This window comes from Pungitius pungitius, chromosome 14, assembly GCF_949316345.1.
Source record: "Pungitius pungitius chromosome 14, fPunPun2.1, whole genome shotgun sequence".
NCBI lineage: Eukaryota > Metazoa > Chordata > Actinopteri > Perciformes > Gasterosteidae > Pungitius > Pungitius pungitius.
In genome coordinates this window covers 5,662,097-5,679,507 of record NC_084913.1, presented here as the reverse complement: position 1 = coordinate 5,679,507, position 17,411 = coordinate 5,662,097, and the positions used below count along the sequence as shown (strand labels likewise).

Here is a 17,411-nt window from a genome sequence, read left to right as displayed (position 1 = left end):
AAAGATGTCCCATAAAGATGACAAGCAGACAGAGAGACATTTTGTCGAGCTGGGTTCGTCCGGGGTATGAATGAGGGTCTTGTCGATGGGAAAAAAGGGATAACTTGGTTAAAGGCGCCACAATTAATAAAAACGCCGTGTTTGCCGGTTAATGGAGACAGTCAAATAGCTCTTATTTCACCAGCCTAAAACACAGCGACCCCCTGACCTCTCCGGGGTTGCAGGAGCAAAGCAGTCAGCTTTGGGCCCCTAATAAAGAAAGAAAGAAAGAAAGAAGAAGAAGAAGAAAAACGCTGTGTCATTTCTGCAATTGTGGTGATTCGCTCGTCTGGCCGAGGGACTTCATTACGGGCTGACAGGCCGATTCAATGTCTCCCTGTCTGTGTGACAAAGCAGGCCCGGTGCCATCTCAGGGTCCCTCCGCCGAGTGCACGGCGTTATGCAACCAGTTCACTGTCGGAAAAGAGCGGGCCCGTCACTCAGAAATCCAGGGCGGAGGCCATCGGTGGATTCTTCTGTGCTTTTCAGAGCGAAGTCGAGATCATCTGCAGGTTTTCAGTGGAGTCGGATGATACAGTAGTTTTTCCTCACCAGCACATTCAGAGCATGAATCACATGGTTCATGCCATTTGGTGTCCTTCTGTCCATCGTGCGATCCGACATGTCATCAGTGAGCCGTTGTCTGATCTCAGGGCTGATGAACAAAGTTTTTTTTTTTTTTTTTTTTTTAAAGTTGACAGACATGAGGGACAGTGGAACAGCAGGCTGTTGCAGTGATAGAGGGAGAGGGCGTGGGGGGGGGGCGGAGAGGGAGGCCCGTCTTCCGCCAGCGGATTGGACGAAAGCCGACGGCCACGCCCACAGGAGGAGACTCCGGTCGAGTCGGAGTCGCGGTAGAAATACTCACAGCCTCATCGCCGACCTCCTTTAATTTGAGCTCAGCCACCGTGGGGTCCGCACTCACCGAAAAAGGGGGATCTTCTCATTTCCAGAACCAAGCAAGGGACAGAAGGACACCCGGGCGGATTTTTTTTTTCACTTCTTTGGGCACCTTCCCCATCCCGGCGCTGGATTTTTAACCCCCCACCCCCTACACCTCGAGGTTTTTCTTTTTCGATTTTCTTTTTGTGTGTGTGTGTGTTGCCGGCAACCTAGAAGAGAATGGGAGCCCCGTTGTCCAAGGGAGGAGTAGCTGTTGAGGGGAAAGCGGCAGCAGCAGACGCCGACGTCGCCGCGGACCCCGCCGCCGCCAAAGCCAACGGCCAGGTGAGTCACAACCACGGCCCTGCGGCGCGCTTCGACTCGGCGGCGAGCCACATGGCACCCGGCGCGCGTTTGGGTGCCACGGCGAGGTGAGCCCCAGCTGTTGCTCCACCAAGCTGCGCGCACAGAGCAGAACACCCCCCACCCCCTCTCCTTAAAACACCCCCCACCGCCCCACATTCGTACGTGATACCGCGTGGCTGCTACACAATGAATGAATGAATGAATAATAGTGCAAGTAGTCTTAAAAATAGCGGGTGAGAGGCAATGCGCGTCCCCGCTCGGCGCGCACCACAACCGCCCTTTTCTGTTAATTCCGCACCGTGTGTGTGTGTGTGTTGGCGGCAAGTTACCCGCACAATTCGACGCATAAACCCGACGGACTGTGTTCTGACCGTGTTCTCTCTCATGAGTTGTCCGCGATCGCGCTCCACGTCGAACAAAACACGAGAAGCCGCAAAGGATGCAAATGCGCTCTGCCGGAGGCGCAGGCTTTTTAAAATGTGTTTATTTCCAAACCAAAGCGAGAGTGTTGCACCAGAAACTCGTACAATGCATACACCGTGTTGTCTGGTTGTTCGACTACTATCGATACAGTTGAGATTATTGCACGCAGATCAGAAGGTGCATTATCCAATAAAATGCTCAAGCGCGTCAATGAAGTCGGGGCGCTGATGGTGGCCGAAAGGAGGCGTGGGTCCATATTGTGGTTGTAGTCGATTATTCGAATCTAAATCTTTTGGCCGGCTGTTCTCGGAGCGGAGAGCGCTGGTAGACTGGATTCCTTTGTTCCCCAACTTGCCGGCGGTGTTGACGTTTTCAATGCAGCACTACTGCCCCCGTGTGTCTACTTGGTAGTATTGCAAACAGCTGTTCACCACCACCACCGCCCCCTCCCACCACCACCCCACGCGCACACGCCGCCTCGCTCAAGTCAAACATGGCTTAACTATTGGGAGTAAATCGGCTAATGCTAATCAGTCAGATCCCTCTAGATGTATTTTGAAAACATTTTCGTCTGCAGTTCGTCTCTCCCCCCCCCCTCTATGGTTTGAGTGGTTACATTGACGACTAACGAGTTCTCTTCTTCTCTGCAGGAAAACGGCCACGTCAAGACCAACGGCGACGTGTCTGCCAAGCCCGACGGGGAGGCCGCCGCCGATGGGAACGGGACGGCCGAGCCGGCCAAGGAGGGCGAGAACGGCACGGGCGACGCCATCGAGCCAGCCCCCGCGGCCGAGGGTGAGGGCGCCAAGCCCGAGGGCGCCAAGGAGGGCAAGAAGAAGAAGAAGTTCTCCCTGAAGAACTCCTTCAAGTTCAAGGGCATCTCGCTGAAGAAGAACAACAACAAGAAGGGCGGCGAGGAGGCCAAGGAGGAGGCGGCCTCCCCGACGGCCGAGGACAAGCCCGAGGAGAACGGCCACGCGGCCAAGGAGACCAAAGAGGAGACGCCGGCCGCCGAGGCCAAAGTGGAAGAGGCTGCCGCCCCCGCCGCCGCCGAGGCCGCACCCGAAGCAGAGGCCACGGAGGACGCGACTCCGCCGACAGAGGCCGCCGCGCCCGCCGAGGAAGCGGCACCAGCCGCCGCCGCCGCCCCCGTCGAGGATACGACACCCGCGGCCGCCGAGGGCGAGGCCAAGGCGGAGTGACCTCACCCACCTTTCCTCCCCCCTCCCCCCTCCGCGCCCCTCCCCCTTCCTGCCTCCCGCCGTGGCACCTGAACTGATTTTCCAAGATTAAAGTATATAGATATATATATGAGAGACGCGTGCCACGTTCTTAAAAAGTTAAAAGTTATAAACACAACTAGGAAAGAAGACAACGGATATATCACGTCTGCTGATTCAACCACCAGTTCACTGCCTTTTTTTATTAGTTTTTTTTGTCGACAGACGGAACCTCCCCGAGCCCCCTCGTGATCAAAGCGTCGGCATGTGTGTCGCCCCCTCGTGGTACACGCGGGGGCGCCGGCGTGTGTGGCGAAAGGTAAATGCATCGGATGTGGAACGAATCAGGAATACTGACTTATTTTCCCAGTTCACGGAGAAGCATCCTTCTTTTTTAAACAGCGTGGCAACCCTATAACATTTTTATTTTGTTTTTTATTTCTCGTCCTTCTTTTTTCTTTTTTTCTTTTTTTTTTTTTGGGATCTAAAAGTTGTGACCGGTGCGGGGCAGAGCATCCCCCTTCACTCAAAATGACTGTTATATGGACATTTTAGAATTCTACATTCCTACATTCCCCCCCCCCCCCCAAATTTCAAGTATTTTGTCATGTATAGAAAAGTGAAAAATCGAGGAGGGGAGGTGGAAAATGAGCAATGTCTTTGTTCATGCGTTTCAATTTTTTTTTTTTCTTGGCTTCAACGACATTCAAGCTTCATGAGTATTGCAGCGTTCACATTTCAGAGTTTATGATGCAAAGGTTGTGTACAAAATGTGAGCTTTTTATCTGCAAAACTGTCTCTGTAAATATGTTTTGGCCAATATTTTTGGTTCTCTTTATTTTGCTATTGTTTGAGGATGTTAATGGTTTTATTGTAACTTTTAATAAGGGTAAATAAATGTTCGATCCCCTCTGTCTGTGTTTTGCCTTTTGATTCACATCGGAAGACGACAACGCGTCAGTTCTTCCAGCCTCATGCATATGCAAACATTCAGTTAAGTGCACATTAAAAGATATACATGCACCAGGGTAGCCAAAATGGCAAATGTTCATAGGTAGTCGCAAAGTTTTATAAAAATAACCTACGGAGATAGTTGTACAGTATTGATTGACAATGCAGACGCTACATTAAGCAGTAATGTGCAACACGGAGGCTCTTAAAGTCAACTCGCACTAAGCAAATAAAACGAGGGATGATTGAACCCAGACTGAAGTGCAGTTTTATTCTAGTGTTGACAGTGTTTGGTACTAACAAACCATTTCTATAAATGGGGCTCTACGTTAGTAGTCACTGTGATGGAGTTACATTGTACTGAAAAATGCTGACTGAAAAGCACTTTGCTGGAGTGGGATGATTCATTCTCATGAGAGCAGATATCTAGTTTTAAATGCATTAAATATCCGAATTTATGCAAGGAAGGAATTAACTGTTAATGCTTAAAGAAGCATTAGTGGACGTGAACACATTCGATGTTGCACCACGCTGCGTCATACCAGGCTGGTGCTCTGCACATAATAAGCCTGTAAACACCTGCACAAATGCTGTCCTGTAAATATAGCATTTGCATAGCAATTTCTAACCTTTAGTTATACTCCAGATTATCCTTTCAGCCCATAATGCACACATCTCATTGCGTAATTTTAATACACTACTTACATTTTTATCCAAATAGTCGATCGTGTTTGTGACCACACATTTCTTTTTACATAATCAATAAATTATTAAATGTGTTTCACATCTGGAGTAAGAAGACTTCAGGTAAGCCATTTCATGACCCGTGCTTTAAAATCCGCATTCCAACAGCTGGTCTCTCGCTCCCCAGTTCAGCCTTCTTCCCCGCATGATCTACAGCAAGAAGTCCTTTCAGACGTTAGTGGATTAGATCTAGTAGATGTGGCCTAACTTGTATCCGCATGAGGTGCGACTACAAAATCAGCATTACAACTTCTCTGTGACAGACGAGGTGGCCGAGTGGTTAAGGCGATGGACTGCTAATCCATTGTGCTCTGCACGCGTGGGTTCGAATCCCATCCTCGTCGGAGGTTTTCGTTACATGAAACATTTATTTCGACTTTCGGGCATCGTTTGAAAACATCTTTAATTATGAAACCTCAATGTGTAACAAAGATTAGGAGCCTTCAAAGTTTACCTGCTCCCCGCTACACGTGCACCTTGATCAACACGTACACTACACAACTGCACAGGTAGTTTTTTCTATAGAGCACATGTTGTGACAATGCAGTAAATAACGCTATGACCATATAAGGCACACAAGGGAACTGAGGGATGAAGGAGTACAGAAAGCTTGAAGATAAATCCCTATCTGACACAGTAGCCGTTTGAGACCAGAACCAGCTCAAACTAGTCATCAAGGACGTGAGGAGATTATAAAAAGGGCCAGAGTCGGACAACAGGCAGACTCTTGGATGGATCGCTTTGTGATACGTATGTAGTCTCCAGGTGCACCTGCGGGGAATTGCTCAATGTATCTATTTCTCTTCTAGATGAATGTTAACTTTTTAACTTGACGTGCCGGATTCTTCTCATCAACCAACTCGGGGGGATTGAAAATCCCAACAGGACGAACACATTTGGAAAGTAACGCTTAAACACATCCATGGCTGTCTTCAAACACTTACAAATGAGCAATGGCCTGATATGAGACTAGCCACCAAAGATCAACGCCAACGTTTGGCTTCGCGTTTGACGTCACAGCAACGGTTGCTAAGCCACTAAGCTGACTTGATGACGTCAGCCCAGTAGGCGGTCCTTCTTTACGCGCGCACACGTGAAGAAATAAAGAGCCAGCGAGCGGGTAAACGTTTGTGGAAGGTTGTTGCTTCGGAGATTGCACCAGTGTGGTGGAGATTGAATAGTTATTACGCAAGAATGGCGGCAAACAATACATAACTAAATGCTGGTCAGATGCCGTATCAAATACATTACAGCAACGGCATGTGACCGGTTATTGTAGAATTTTCGGTGGCCTCGGTGACAGTCAATGAAAATACTGCGTTGACCTCAGTAGACACTTGCGTTTTAGTTCATGTGGAGTCCGGCAGAGTGCTCACTCCAACAAAAAAAAACACCAGCACCGCGTTACAAGGTTCAAACAGCGTCGCTGATCAGGGGTCCGTTTCAAGAAGCGGGATTAGTGGAAACTGAGTTTGTTAACCCTGAGATGGTTTTCTTCAATAAACCTGGAGTTTCTTTCACAGGCTCCTCCCTCTGACAGCAGCCATTCATTCAATTACTCTCCAGCAGGGCTATTTTAGCGCAGTTTACACATATGAACAAAATAGCATCTTGGTTACTTTAAAGACGAACATGGCACGTCCCTTTCTGGACGACCATGTTGATGGAGACGCGGTTTTACTTCGCAGGGTGTTAAACGTCGCTTGAGAATATTGAGGCCCCGATTCGACATGTTGTCATTTCCAGATTCCTGCTTGTTCGAACGGTGTCGTTTTTCTTCACAGTCCATCAAATATGTCCATTACCTCACCCGTCCTCATATAACTAACGTCCCTCATCGTGGACATGCTCTCACATCCGAGGCCGGCCCGAGGGAGCAGAGATTAGACGATAAGAAAATAAGATTCCGTTACATGCGGTGCATTACAGGCCCACTGCCAGCAGGTGGCAGATTCATCCAACATTTAATGTGCCAATAAACTGATCTTCACATCAAATACAAAATAAAATACTCACACTTAACATCACCGGTCTATTCCTTGTAGTCTTTTTTCACTGTGGTCTGGTATCTTCTGCCCCAATACAATGGAGGTGAATGACCCAAAAAGGACAAGTCACAACTTCAAACCAAGTATTCCTCCGAGAGGTCAAATGGGCTATAAGAATGGTGTATAAACAAAAAGGGCATAAAAGAATGCAACTTTTTAAGCACGTACCCATTTTCTTCATTCACGTGACATGATAACAAATCCTAAACTCTGGAATCGTCGCCACCCGATTCAAACATCTATGTAAGAATGCTGGATTTGAGGGCTTGTCAATGGCAGATGTGGCAAAGACTAAAAATGTATGTATGAGAAGAAACTACTATTGAAAACTACACTTTGTATTTCCCACCTTGAATGAAATGATCCGTCTTCAGTGACATTTCCATCACGGCCGGGACCAGAACATTTTGTGTTGACGAAGCTCGCACAACAGAGATGCATTAATAAATATCACATGTGAACAGTATTACTTTTATTGAATGGTATGTAAATGAATGAATAACATTCATACATAAACAAATAGCCAAAAAATAACACTGGAAACACTTTCTGATAAAAATTAAAAATAAAAGTCAATGCAACGACATAATTTAACATACAGTGGTAGAGTGGCAATAGAGCACCTTTCAACCCTTGGACTTCATGTTTTTTTTTAACTGTGAGTCACAGGTGATGAATGCATTTTCTGACATGGTCAAAAGAAAGACTAAACCGTGTAAAACAAAACCACTCAGAGTTGCATCCCCTCTCTCAGCCATGTTCTCTCCGTGAGCCGGAGAGTGAATTAGGACTAGTTGAGGTTTTGTCGTCTCCAACAATTTCTGGGGAAAAACAAAATGGATCCACTGTGAGTCAAAGTTAAAATCAAGAGGACATGAAAAGAGTGAATAGAGGCACCGTATATAGGCCTGGATAATGGGTTTAAATGTGGTCTTTTAAAAGTTGTCATATTGTTCATATCCATTTTCTTTTTCCTCCACACAAACAATCTTTGACACCATCTCTTTATTTTTTCTAAAGCTTTTTTTTTCCCAAAACAAAGGCTGACTCCTTAAAGTAAGTTGGTGGTAACCGTCTCATCCGATACTGGAATTGGAGCCTTGGTGGCCTTTCCCTCTAATCCAGTTATAACTCTAGGTAAATAGAATATGAGACGGCACCCTTTATAACCCGATACAACCTCAACACATCATACGTCTCTCGCTCTACCCTCGTCTACGGGACCATCCGCGATCGTTCCCCCCGCCCCGTCGAACGGACCATCGCCGAGCATCCGCGTCCACCAAACGCGGCCGCGATCGTTCCCCCCGCCCCGTTTAACGGACGGTCCAGCCCCCGTCGATTGGACCATCTGCGGCCGTTCGAGATGGTCCCATCGACGGGGTGGGAAATGGCCGCGGTGCGCGGTACCCCTGCTCTATAGCAAGAGCTAATTCATACGGACTTGCCATCTTGGCTTGCTGCATGAATTACCGTAAGTATTGTAATTGTCAGTCGTCATGTCTGACTTTTAAACTCAACATTTAGATTTACATTTAGATTTAACATTTACATTTAGATTTAACATTTAGATTTACATTTAAAATGTACATTTAGATTTAACATTTATATATAACATTTAACATTTAAATGTATATTTAACATTTACATTTACATTTAACATTTACATTTATATTTAACATTTACATTTAGATTTAACATTTACATTTAGATTTAACATTTATATATAACATTTAACATTTAGATTTATATTTAACATTTACATTTAGATTTAGCATTGAGATTTAGATTTAACATTTATATATAACATTTAACATTTACATTTAACATTTATTATTTAACAACTTTGTGTTACTGCCAAACATTGTACTTGGAAAAGTTGTTGCATGTATTTACATGATTTTGTCTCTAAATGTTTGAAAAAGTGACAGTGAATATTGTCCTGCTTTTTTTATTCATATGATAACGCTAAATGTACGAAAACTGCGCAGGATTTTAGAACGTGCAACATTTTACAAACGGCGCCCCATAGGTGGAAGGATCCTTTTTCTGAGCGGCACATGCCGATCTCAGTTGGGTTTTAAGCGGCATTCAAAGTCCACGTAACATTAAATGAGTCTTCATGACCATGGGTAAACTTTATTGAGGATCTGGCACAACACAGCGACCTGCAAGTAGCGCAGAGTCTTACATAAAGGGATGTACGTCTTAATGCGAGGCTTTAGAATTTATCTCAAAGGGATCCTGTATTTGCTCATAAAGTCTGAAACGAGAACCCATTTTTCAGTGACGGTGTTACGTGCCTACTGGTTTTTGAACTACTGGTTTGGCTACGGGTGCGTGTTTGTTTTCCCCCGGCAGGCAGGTGTTGTCTGCCTCCGTCACTTGAGTCGTCACACATTTGCAAACATATTGTGCTGAAAATGTTCAAAAATGCATCCCACAACCGGGATTCGAACCGTGTCGCACAAAATAATGATTTGCCACAAGGCAGCTGCACTACACACTCAGCCAACCGACCTCATAGGAAGTTAAGCTGATTTGTATAGTTGTAATAGAGTTGTATATCGTCAGTGGCAAGCAAACGTTTTGGTTCAGGGTGAACATTATATATTCTTTTATGTATTTCTTCATACGTTGCCACACTGGTGGCATGAAGAAGAGTTAAAGCCCCGTTATTATTGGACATGGCTACAATCCGAAGCCGAAGGTGTTTTGGGTGCTCGCTCCTTTAGCTTGACGCACGCTCCTGATCTTGAATCTAGAATCGATTTCTCTTCCTTAGTGTCCCGGATGTTGGTGTGTCAAGGTTGACATTTTTTGGGTTGAATATTGTAACCTCCGGATGTTGGTGTGTCAAGGCTGAAATTTTTTGGGTTGAATATTGTAACCTCCATTGTGGCTGAATATTTCAACATTTTTTTTTTAGGTTGAATTTTTCTGCGGTGTTTTAATGTTAAAAAACATTCAGGTATATAATTTCAATGCATAAATATTCAGTGCTAGAAATTCAATCACCTTTTTATTTCAACCCCCGATGGCACAGATTTACTCCCATACCAACCGTACTCAGGAAACAGTAAAACATTAACGTCTCTCGGTTACGTATGTAACCTTCGTTCCCTGAAGGGAACTAGACGCTGCGTAAAAACGCTGTGGGAACGCCTCTGCGTGACCGCGTCATGAAGCACGTGTGAAATCTAACCAATGGCGAGCTGGTACATCATAGGCGGGCGACGCCGGGACCAGGGCACTATAAAGGGACCCGAAGGGCAGGACCATTCATCTCTGAAATGCCGAATCAAATGCCACGGGCAGGCCGAGAGTATGGCAGAAAGTAACGAAGGTTACATACGTGACCGAGAGACGTTCCCTATCAGGTGTCACGGTTTGGTTCTCCTTCCTGTTTTATTTTGCAGTTTCATGTCTCTTGTGTCCCTGGGTAACTTCACTTCCTGCCTTGTCCTGTGATTGCCTGATTGTTTCCACCTGTGTCCAATCACCTGCACCTCCCTAGCATATTTAAGCCCTGTGTGCCTGTTGTCCCTGGTCGCGTCATTGTCTATTGTCACTCGTCGTTGGTGCACGTTGTCCTGTTTTGTGGGTGAATAAAGAGCACCTTTGGAAACCTTCTGGAAATCCTGCTTTTGAGTCCTGCCTTCCTCCGCACCAGCTACGCTCTCTGACAGAATGACGCGACCAAAAAGGGACTCAGCAGGGTTGGATTTTGACAATCCTTTTTGGGGAACTCGTCTTGCTTTTGGGGGCCCCCACAGCGTGCAGCTGGCTGCCAGGCGTAACGCCAACCCCGGCTCGCCAGCAGGCTCCGGGCGGCGTTCTGGTCACCGCCCTCGCCGCTCTCCAGACTCCGCTTGGGACTCGCAGTCGGAGGCCAGCACCCAGCCTCCAGTCCTCAGCGCACGTGGGGAGCAGGTGCTGGAGCTGGCCGCCCTCCTCCACGCAACCTACGATCCCCACGTCCTGGACCTCCGCTCTGGGTCACAGCAACGCCGCCCACGACACCGTCCAAGACGCCCGTCCCAGCCCGAGTGGGCCTCCAGACGCCCGTCCCAGCTCGAGTGGACCCCCAGATGCCAGTCTCCGCCCGACCCGGCCCCCAGACGCCAGTCTCCGCCCGCCACGACGCCGGAGCCGCACAGCCCGGCGCCCCCCGCCACGACGCCGCCGCAGAGCTCGGCGCCCCCCGCCACGACGCCGCCGCAGAGCTCGGCGCCCCCCGCCATGACGCCGCCACAGAGCCCGGCGCCCCCCGCCACGGCGCCGGAGCCGCACAGCTCGGCGCCCCCCTCCATGCCGCCGCAGAGCCCGGCACCCCCCGCCACGCAGCCGGCACCGCAGAGCCCGGCGTCCAACGCCACACAGCCGGCACCGCAGAGCCCGGCGCCCAACGCCACGCGCCTCCTCGGCAGACCCCCCGAGACCCTGAGGCCCGGGCGCCGCACCGGCAGACCCCCCGAGACCCTGAGGCTCGGCCGCTGTTCCGGCCGGCCCCCCGAAGGACCCGACACATGGCCGCCAGTTCCCTGTGCGGCCCAGGATCGTTCCCTCCCTCCCCTTGTCTGATTTTCTCCGGTTCTGCTCCCCTTTAGGACCGTCTGGAATTCGGGCTGGGACAGGCGTCTGGGGGCCCACTCGGGCTGGGACGGGCGTCTTGGACGGTGTCGTGGGCGGCGTTGCTTCGACCCAGAGCAGAGGTCCAGGACGTGGGGGTCGTAGGTTGCGTGGAGGAGGGCGGCCAGCTCCAGCAGTCCCCGGGCCTCGGCCCCTGTCTCGACAGGGCGTCTGCCCCCCATATGGCCAGAGCCCGCAGGCAACGCCAAGTGACCTTGATCAGACGGCGCTGGTTTCCCCTCGGGGAGAACCCTTTGGCCCTGAGCCACCACTGTAACGGTCTCAAGTGTAACGGGCTGGAGTGTATCCTCCCTTTGGAACGGTGAAGTAGCGGCTGTAGTAGCCCGACTCTCTGTCTAGAGGGAGAACTCGTTCTGAGGCTCCCATCAGCAGCAGGGTCTGTACTTCTCGCTCCGATATCCGAGCCTGCTGGGGGTCTACCAAAGTGGGTAGTACCCCGCGAAATCGAGGCGGCCGCCACCTGAGCTGGGTGGCGTAGCCTTCGTCCATTGTCCGCAGGACCCTTAAGGCGTCAGGGCCTATTGGACGAAGCCTTCTTTGCGGCGGCCGTCGTCAGACCAGTCCAGCCGCGAGAGGGCCCCGCCTGAGCGTGTCGCGCTATGGCCCAGCCTCGACGAGGGGGTGCACGCAACGCTCTCCTGCTGCGCCAGATGGTGCGAGCTTAACGACAGCCGGGGCTGCCCTCGAGCGGCCCCGCGGACGTGGCGTCGACGGGCTCTTACGAGGTAGCACCATCGTATGCAGGCAGGGCCGCACGCTCCTGATCTTGAATCTAGAATCGATTGCTCTACCTTAGTGTCCCGGATGTTGGTGTGCCACGGCTGAATTTTTTGGGTTGAATATTGTAACCTTCATTTCTTTTGCGGCTGAATGTTTTATTTTATTATAATTTTTATGTTTAGTTCAACCACAACATTCGGGAGCAATCGATTCCAGATTCAAATTAAGTGTCGAAATAAACAAATGTCGAAATATGGAAATGTGGAAATGCAGAAATGTAGAAATGCAGAAATGTACAAATACTGAAATGTAGAAATAAATAAGTGTAGAAATACGGAAATGTAGAAATACGGAAATGTAGAAATTCGGAAATTCAGAAATGTAGAAATGCAGAAATGTAGAAATGCAGAAATATAGAAATACTGAAATGTAGAAATAAATAAGTGTAGAAATACGGAAATGTAGAAATTCGGAAATGTAGAAATTTGGAAATGTAGAAATTCGGAAATGTAGAAATTCGGAAATGTAGAAATACGTAAATGCAGAAATACGGAAATTTAGAAATAAATAAATGTAGAAATACAGAAATGTGGTCTGCGAGCGTCCGCTGGGCATCGTGCAGGATCAATGAACGAAAGTTAGCATAGATTTAGTCATAGTTTTTGTTTTTTAAGATACGTTTTTCGTCTCGTCTTAGTCTCTCATGGGGGAAAAGGTCTGTTTTGAGCCACATTTCCCTGAGTTGTCATTTCAAGTGTTGGAGCCGTAGTGCAGGTTTTGGGGCTTTTGTTTAGTTTGAGGGAAACACTGGGGAAATTGGGACGTGCCGTTCTTGTATTTGACCACAGGATGGAACAGTAACATGAAAACTCATTTAAGTGGGTGACTGCTAATGAGCACAGGTGTGGATGGGACGCAAACAGTTTTTAGAAGCAGGTGTAGGGGGCATGAGGACCGAATTCACAGGGCCCCTTTAAGGGAAAGGGGTGTAACCCTGGGACTGGGGGGCGTTGAAACTCACCAACGTCTCACACCATTTCTCACAGTGTTCCACAGACTGTCTCACCGACTGTCTCACACCGTTTCACACAATGTTTCACAGACTGTCTCACACGTTTTACACACTGTTCCACAGACTGTCTCACCGACTGTCTCACCGACTGTCTCACCGACTGTCTCACACCATTTCACAGTGTTCCACAGACTGTCACAGCCTGTCTCACACCGTCTCACATCGTTTCACACACTGTTCCACAGACTGTCTCACCGACTGTCTCACACCATTTTACACAATGTTTCACAGACTGTCTCACCGACTGTCTCACACCGTTTCACACAATGTTTCACAGACTGTCTCACACGTTTTACACACTGTTCCACAGACTGTCTCACCGACTGTCTCACCGACTGTCTCACCGACTGTCTCACCGACTGTCTCACACCATTTCACAGTGTTCCACAGACTGTCACAGCCTGTCTCACACCGTCTCACATCGTTTCACACAGTTCCACAGACTGTCTCACCGACTGTCTCACACCATTTTACACAATGTTTCACAGACTGTCTCACCGACTGTCTCACACCGTTTCACACAATGTTTCACAGACTGTCTCACACGTTTTACACACTGTTCCACAGACTGTCTCACCGACTGTCTCACCGACTGTCTCACACCATTTCACAGTGTTCCACAGACTGTCACAGCCTGTCTCACACCGTCTCACATCGTTTCACACACTGTTCCACAGACTGTCTCACCGACTGTCTCACACCATTTTACACAATGTTTCACAGACTGTCTCACCGACTGTCTCACACCATTTCACAGTGTTCCACAAACTGTCACAGCCTGTCTCACATCGTCTCACATCGTTTCACACACTGTTCCACAGACTGTCTCACCGACTGTCTCACACCATTTTACACAATGTTTCACAGACTGTTCCACCGACTGTCTCACCGACTGTCTCACACCATTTTACACAATGTTTCACCGACTGTCTCACCGACTGTCTCACACCATTTCACAGTGTTCCACAAACTGTCACAGCCTGTCTCACATCGTTTCACACACTGTTCCACAGACTGTCTCACCGACTGTCTCACACCATTTCACAGTGTTCCACAGACTGTCACAGCCTGTCTCACACAGTCTCACATCGTTTCACACACTGTTCCACAGACTGTCTCACCGACTGTCTCACACCATTTTACACAATGTTTCACAGACTGTTCCACCGACTGTCTCACACTGTTCCACCGACTGTCTCACACCGTTTCACAGTGTTCCACAGACTGTCACAGCCTGTCTCACAACGTTTCACACAGTGTCCCACCGACTGTCTCACACCATTTCACAGTGTTCCACAGACTGTCACAGTCTGTCTCACATCGTTTCACACACTGTTCCACAGACTGTTCCACAGACTGTCTCACCAACTGTCTCACACCATTTTACACAATGTTTCACAGACTGTCTCACCGACTGTCTCACACCGTTTCACACACTGTCTCACCAACTGTCTCACACCATTTTACACAATGTTTCGCAGACTGTCACAGACTATCTCACAACGTTTCACACAGTGTCTCACAGACTGTCTCACACCTTTTCTCAGTGTCTCACACACGTCTCGCAGACTGTCCAACCGACTGTCTGACACACTGTCTACAATTTACTTATGTGGGTCTGACCTGTCTTCTTTTCCTACAGATTGTAAAGGCTTGGCCCACCCTGCTGAAGGACTTGTTGATAAAGGTTTTCACCTTTGTATATGTCAAGTCATACCTGAAAGTGGAGATGATGATATCTTCAACTTCCAAGTCCACTTCAATTAAGCAGAGCAGAATAACTTCTGAACTTCCCCTCATTTTTAAGAGCTTGTTGAAAATCTTCTCGTCCAAGTCATTGGAGGGTTTTAGTTTGGCATCAAAGTCCAGGTCCTTGACTCCGGCCAAAACGATTCTAACGAGATGCCGAATGACCTTGGGTTTATTGAAGTAACTGCCATTTCTTAACCTGCCTGATAACCTCTGAACCAGCTTCTCTATGACCGACCTAACAAAAGCCTCTCTTTCCTGCGCTAAACTCTGTTCCTTTTTCCCTACCTTCTCTAAAGCTTGTACAAGATTTTCAACCATCCTGTGAACCTCACAAGTGTTAAAGAAATGTAAAATGTTCATGAAGATATATACTTCGTCCAAAATATCCTCTTTCCTGATTGCTTTACAGTTGACATCCCGGCGTTTCCGAATGTGTTTCAAGAGGAAATCCGTCACACTTGTTGCGGCTGCTAAGGTCATCGAAAGATAGAGCTTATTAGCATAAGATTTTGGTATTTTGTCAGCCCAATTCACCAGGTCTGGCACAATGTTTTCTATTTCTTTCATCAATAAGGGGCGGTATTTTGCGTTGTTCTTGTTTTTTTCCAGAATTTGATCCTGTATGCAATTCAACCATGTTTCAATAAAGCACCCTGTATAAAACATATTGAGATTGGCTTGATCAAATGTGTCTGTTGACAAAAGTTGAAATAGATTTTCACAAATGCCCTGTGTTCTGAAGGAGCTTTGGAAATATCTTTTTGGCGTGTCATCCAACAAGGAATCCATAGTAGTGTTCACCAGCCTCAGAATTATTGCATCCGTATCTTCCCTTTCTAACTCAATCTGGCTGTCTGATGGGAATTCTGATTCCTCAATGTCCCAAGCCATTTTCCTTCTTTGTACTTGACATTTGCACTTTGGGTTCATCTTTGCAGTAAAGTCCCACAACATTATTGAGGCATGATTAACCATTGTTTTGAGTTTTTTAGGGGGAATGACATGCCGTAGACTAAACTGTGTCGAATTGTTAAAAGAGGCATTATGAATCACCTCTGTACGTATCATGTCATTCAAGTAGTTTGAGCTTCTACACTCAACTTTGTCTGTTACTTGGAGAATGTCTTTAAAACTTTGAGTCAACATCTCATTTAGAAATGGCAATTCAATGAATGGATTAAAATAGCCAGTACTCACTAAACAATCGTGGCATTCTTTGGATAGCTTGATTATTAAATCCATAAGAAGTTTTACCAACATAATATCAATGGAGACATCGGGGATGCGTTTCTCTAAGTTGTTCCACTGATTCTCTTTGATTCTGTAGAAAAAGTCCTCGATCTGTGATAACATGCTCCGTTTTAAATCCCTTTTTGAGTGGTCTTCATATTTAAGGGCGAACACACTTGGAAAGTAAGACTTAAACACATCCATGGCTGTCTTTAAACACTTACAAATGAACAATGGCCTGATATGAGACTAGTCAACAAAGATCAACGCCAACGTTTGGCTTCGCCTATGACGTCACAGCAACGGTTGCTGAGCGACGGCTGAGCGTCATCAACAGATATCCTGGAACAGCGGCTGACTTGATGACGTCAGCCCAGTAGGCGGTCCTTCTTTACGCGCGCACACGTGAACAAATAAAGAGCCAGCGAGCGGGTAAACGCTTGTGGAAGGTTGTTGCTTCGGAGCACTAGTGTGGTGGAGATTGAATAGTTATTACCCAAGAATGGCGGCAAACAATACATAACTCCGAGTTTGTTAACCCTGAGATGGTTTTCTTCAATAAACCTGGAGTTTCTTTCACAGGCTCCTCCCTCTGACAGCAGCCATTCATTCAATTACTCTCCAGCAGGGCTATTTTAGCGCAGTTTACACATATGAACCAAATAGCATCTTGGTTACTTTAAAGACGAACATGGCACGTCCCTTTCTGGACGACCATGTTGATGGAGACGCGGTTTTACTTCGCAGGGTGTTAAACGTCGCTTGAGAATATTGAGGCCCCGATTCGACATGTTGTCATTTCCAGATTACTGCTTGTTCGAACGGTGTCGTTTTTCTTCACAGTCCATCAAATATGTCCATTACCTCACCCGTCCTCATATAACTAACGTCCCCCATCGTGGACATGCTCTCACATCCGAGGCCGGCCCGAGGGAGCAGAGATTAGACGATAAGAAAATAAGATTCCGTTACATGCGGTGCATTACAGGCCCACTGCCAGCAGGTGGCAGATTCATCCAACATTTTCTTCATTCACGTGACATGATAATAACAAATCCTAAACTCTGGAATCGTCGCCACCCGATTCAAACATCTATGTAAGAATGCTGGATTTGAGGGCTTGTCAATGGCAGATGTGGCAAAGACTAAAAATGTATGTATGAGAAGAAACTACTATTGAAAACTACACTTTGTATTTCCCACCTTGAATGAAATGATCCGTCTTCAGTGACATTTCCATCACGGCCGGGACCAGAACATTTTGTGTTGACGAAGCTCGCACAACAGAGATGCATTAATAAATATCACATG

At 47.5% G+C, this 17,411-nt stretch overlaps 1 protein-coding gene and 1 non-coding gene across 2 annotated transcripts; both read left to right on the top strand.

The window, feature by feature from the left end:
- The first annotated feature begins 885 nt into the window (after positions 1-885).
- On the top strand, positions 886-3,842 carry marcksl1a (MARCKS-like 1a). Its single transcript, XM_037487232.2, has 2 exons — positions 886-1,266; positions 2,361-3,842. Exons 1-2 carry the CDS (start codon positions 1,162-1,164, stop codon positions 2,910-2,912), a joined length of 657 nt encoding a protein of 218 aa, XP_037343129.2. The 5' UTR covers positions 886-1,161; the 3' UTR covers positions 2,913-3,842.
- Positions 3,843-4,887: 1,045 nt separating this feature from the next.
- trnas-gcu (transfer RNA serine (anticodon GCU)) lies at positions 4,888-4,969 on the top strand. The gene has a single exon. It is a non-coding gene; the product is annotated as a tRNA-Ser (tRNA).
- The last annotated feature ends 12,442 nt before the right edge of the window (positions 4,970-17,411 follow it).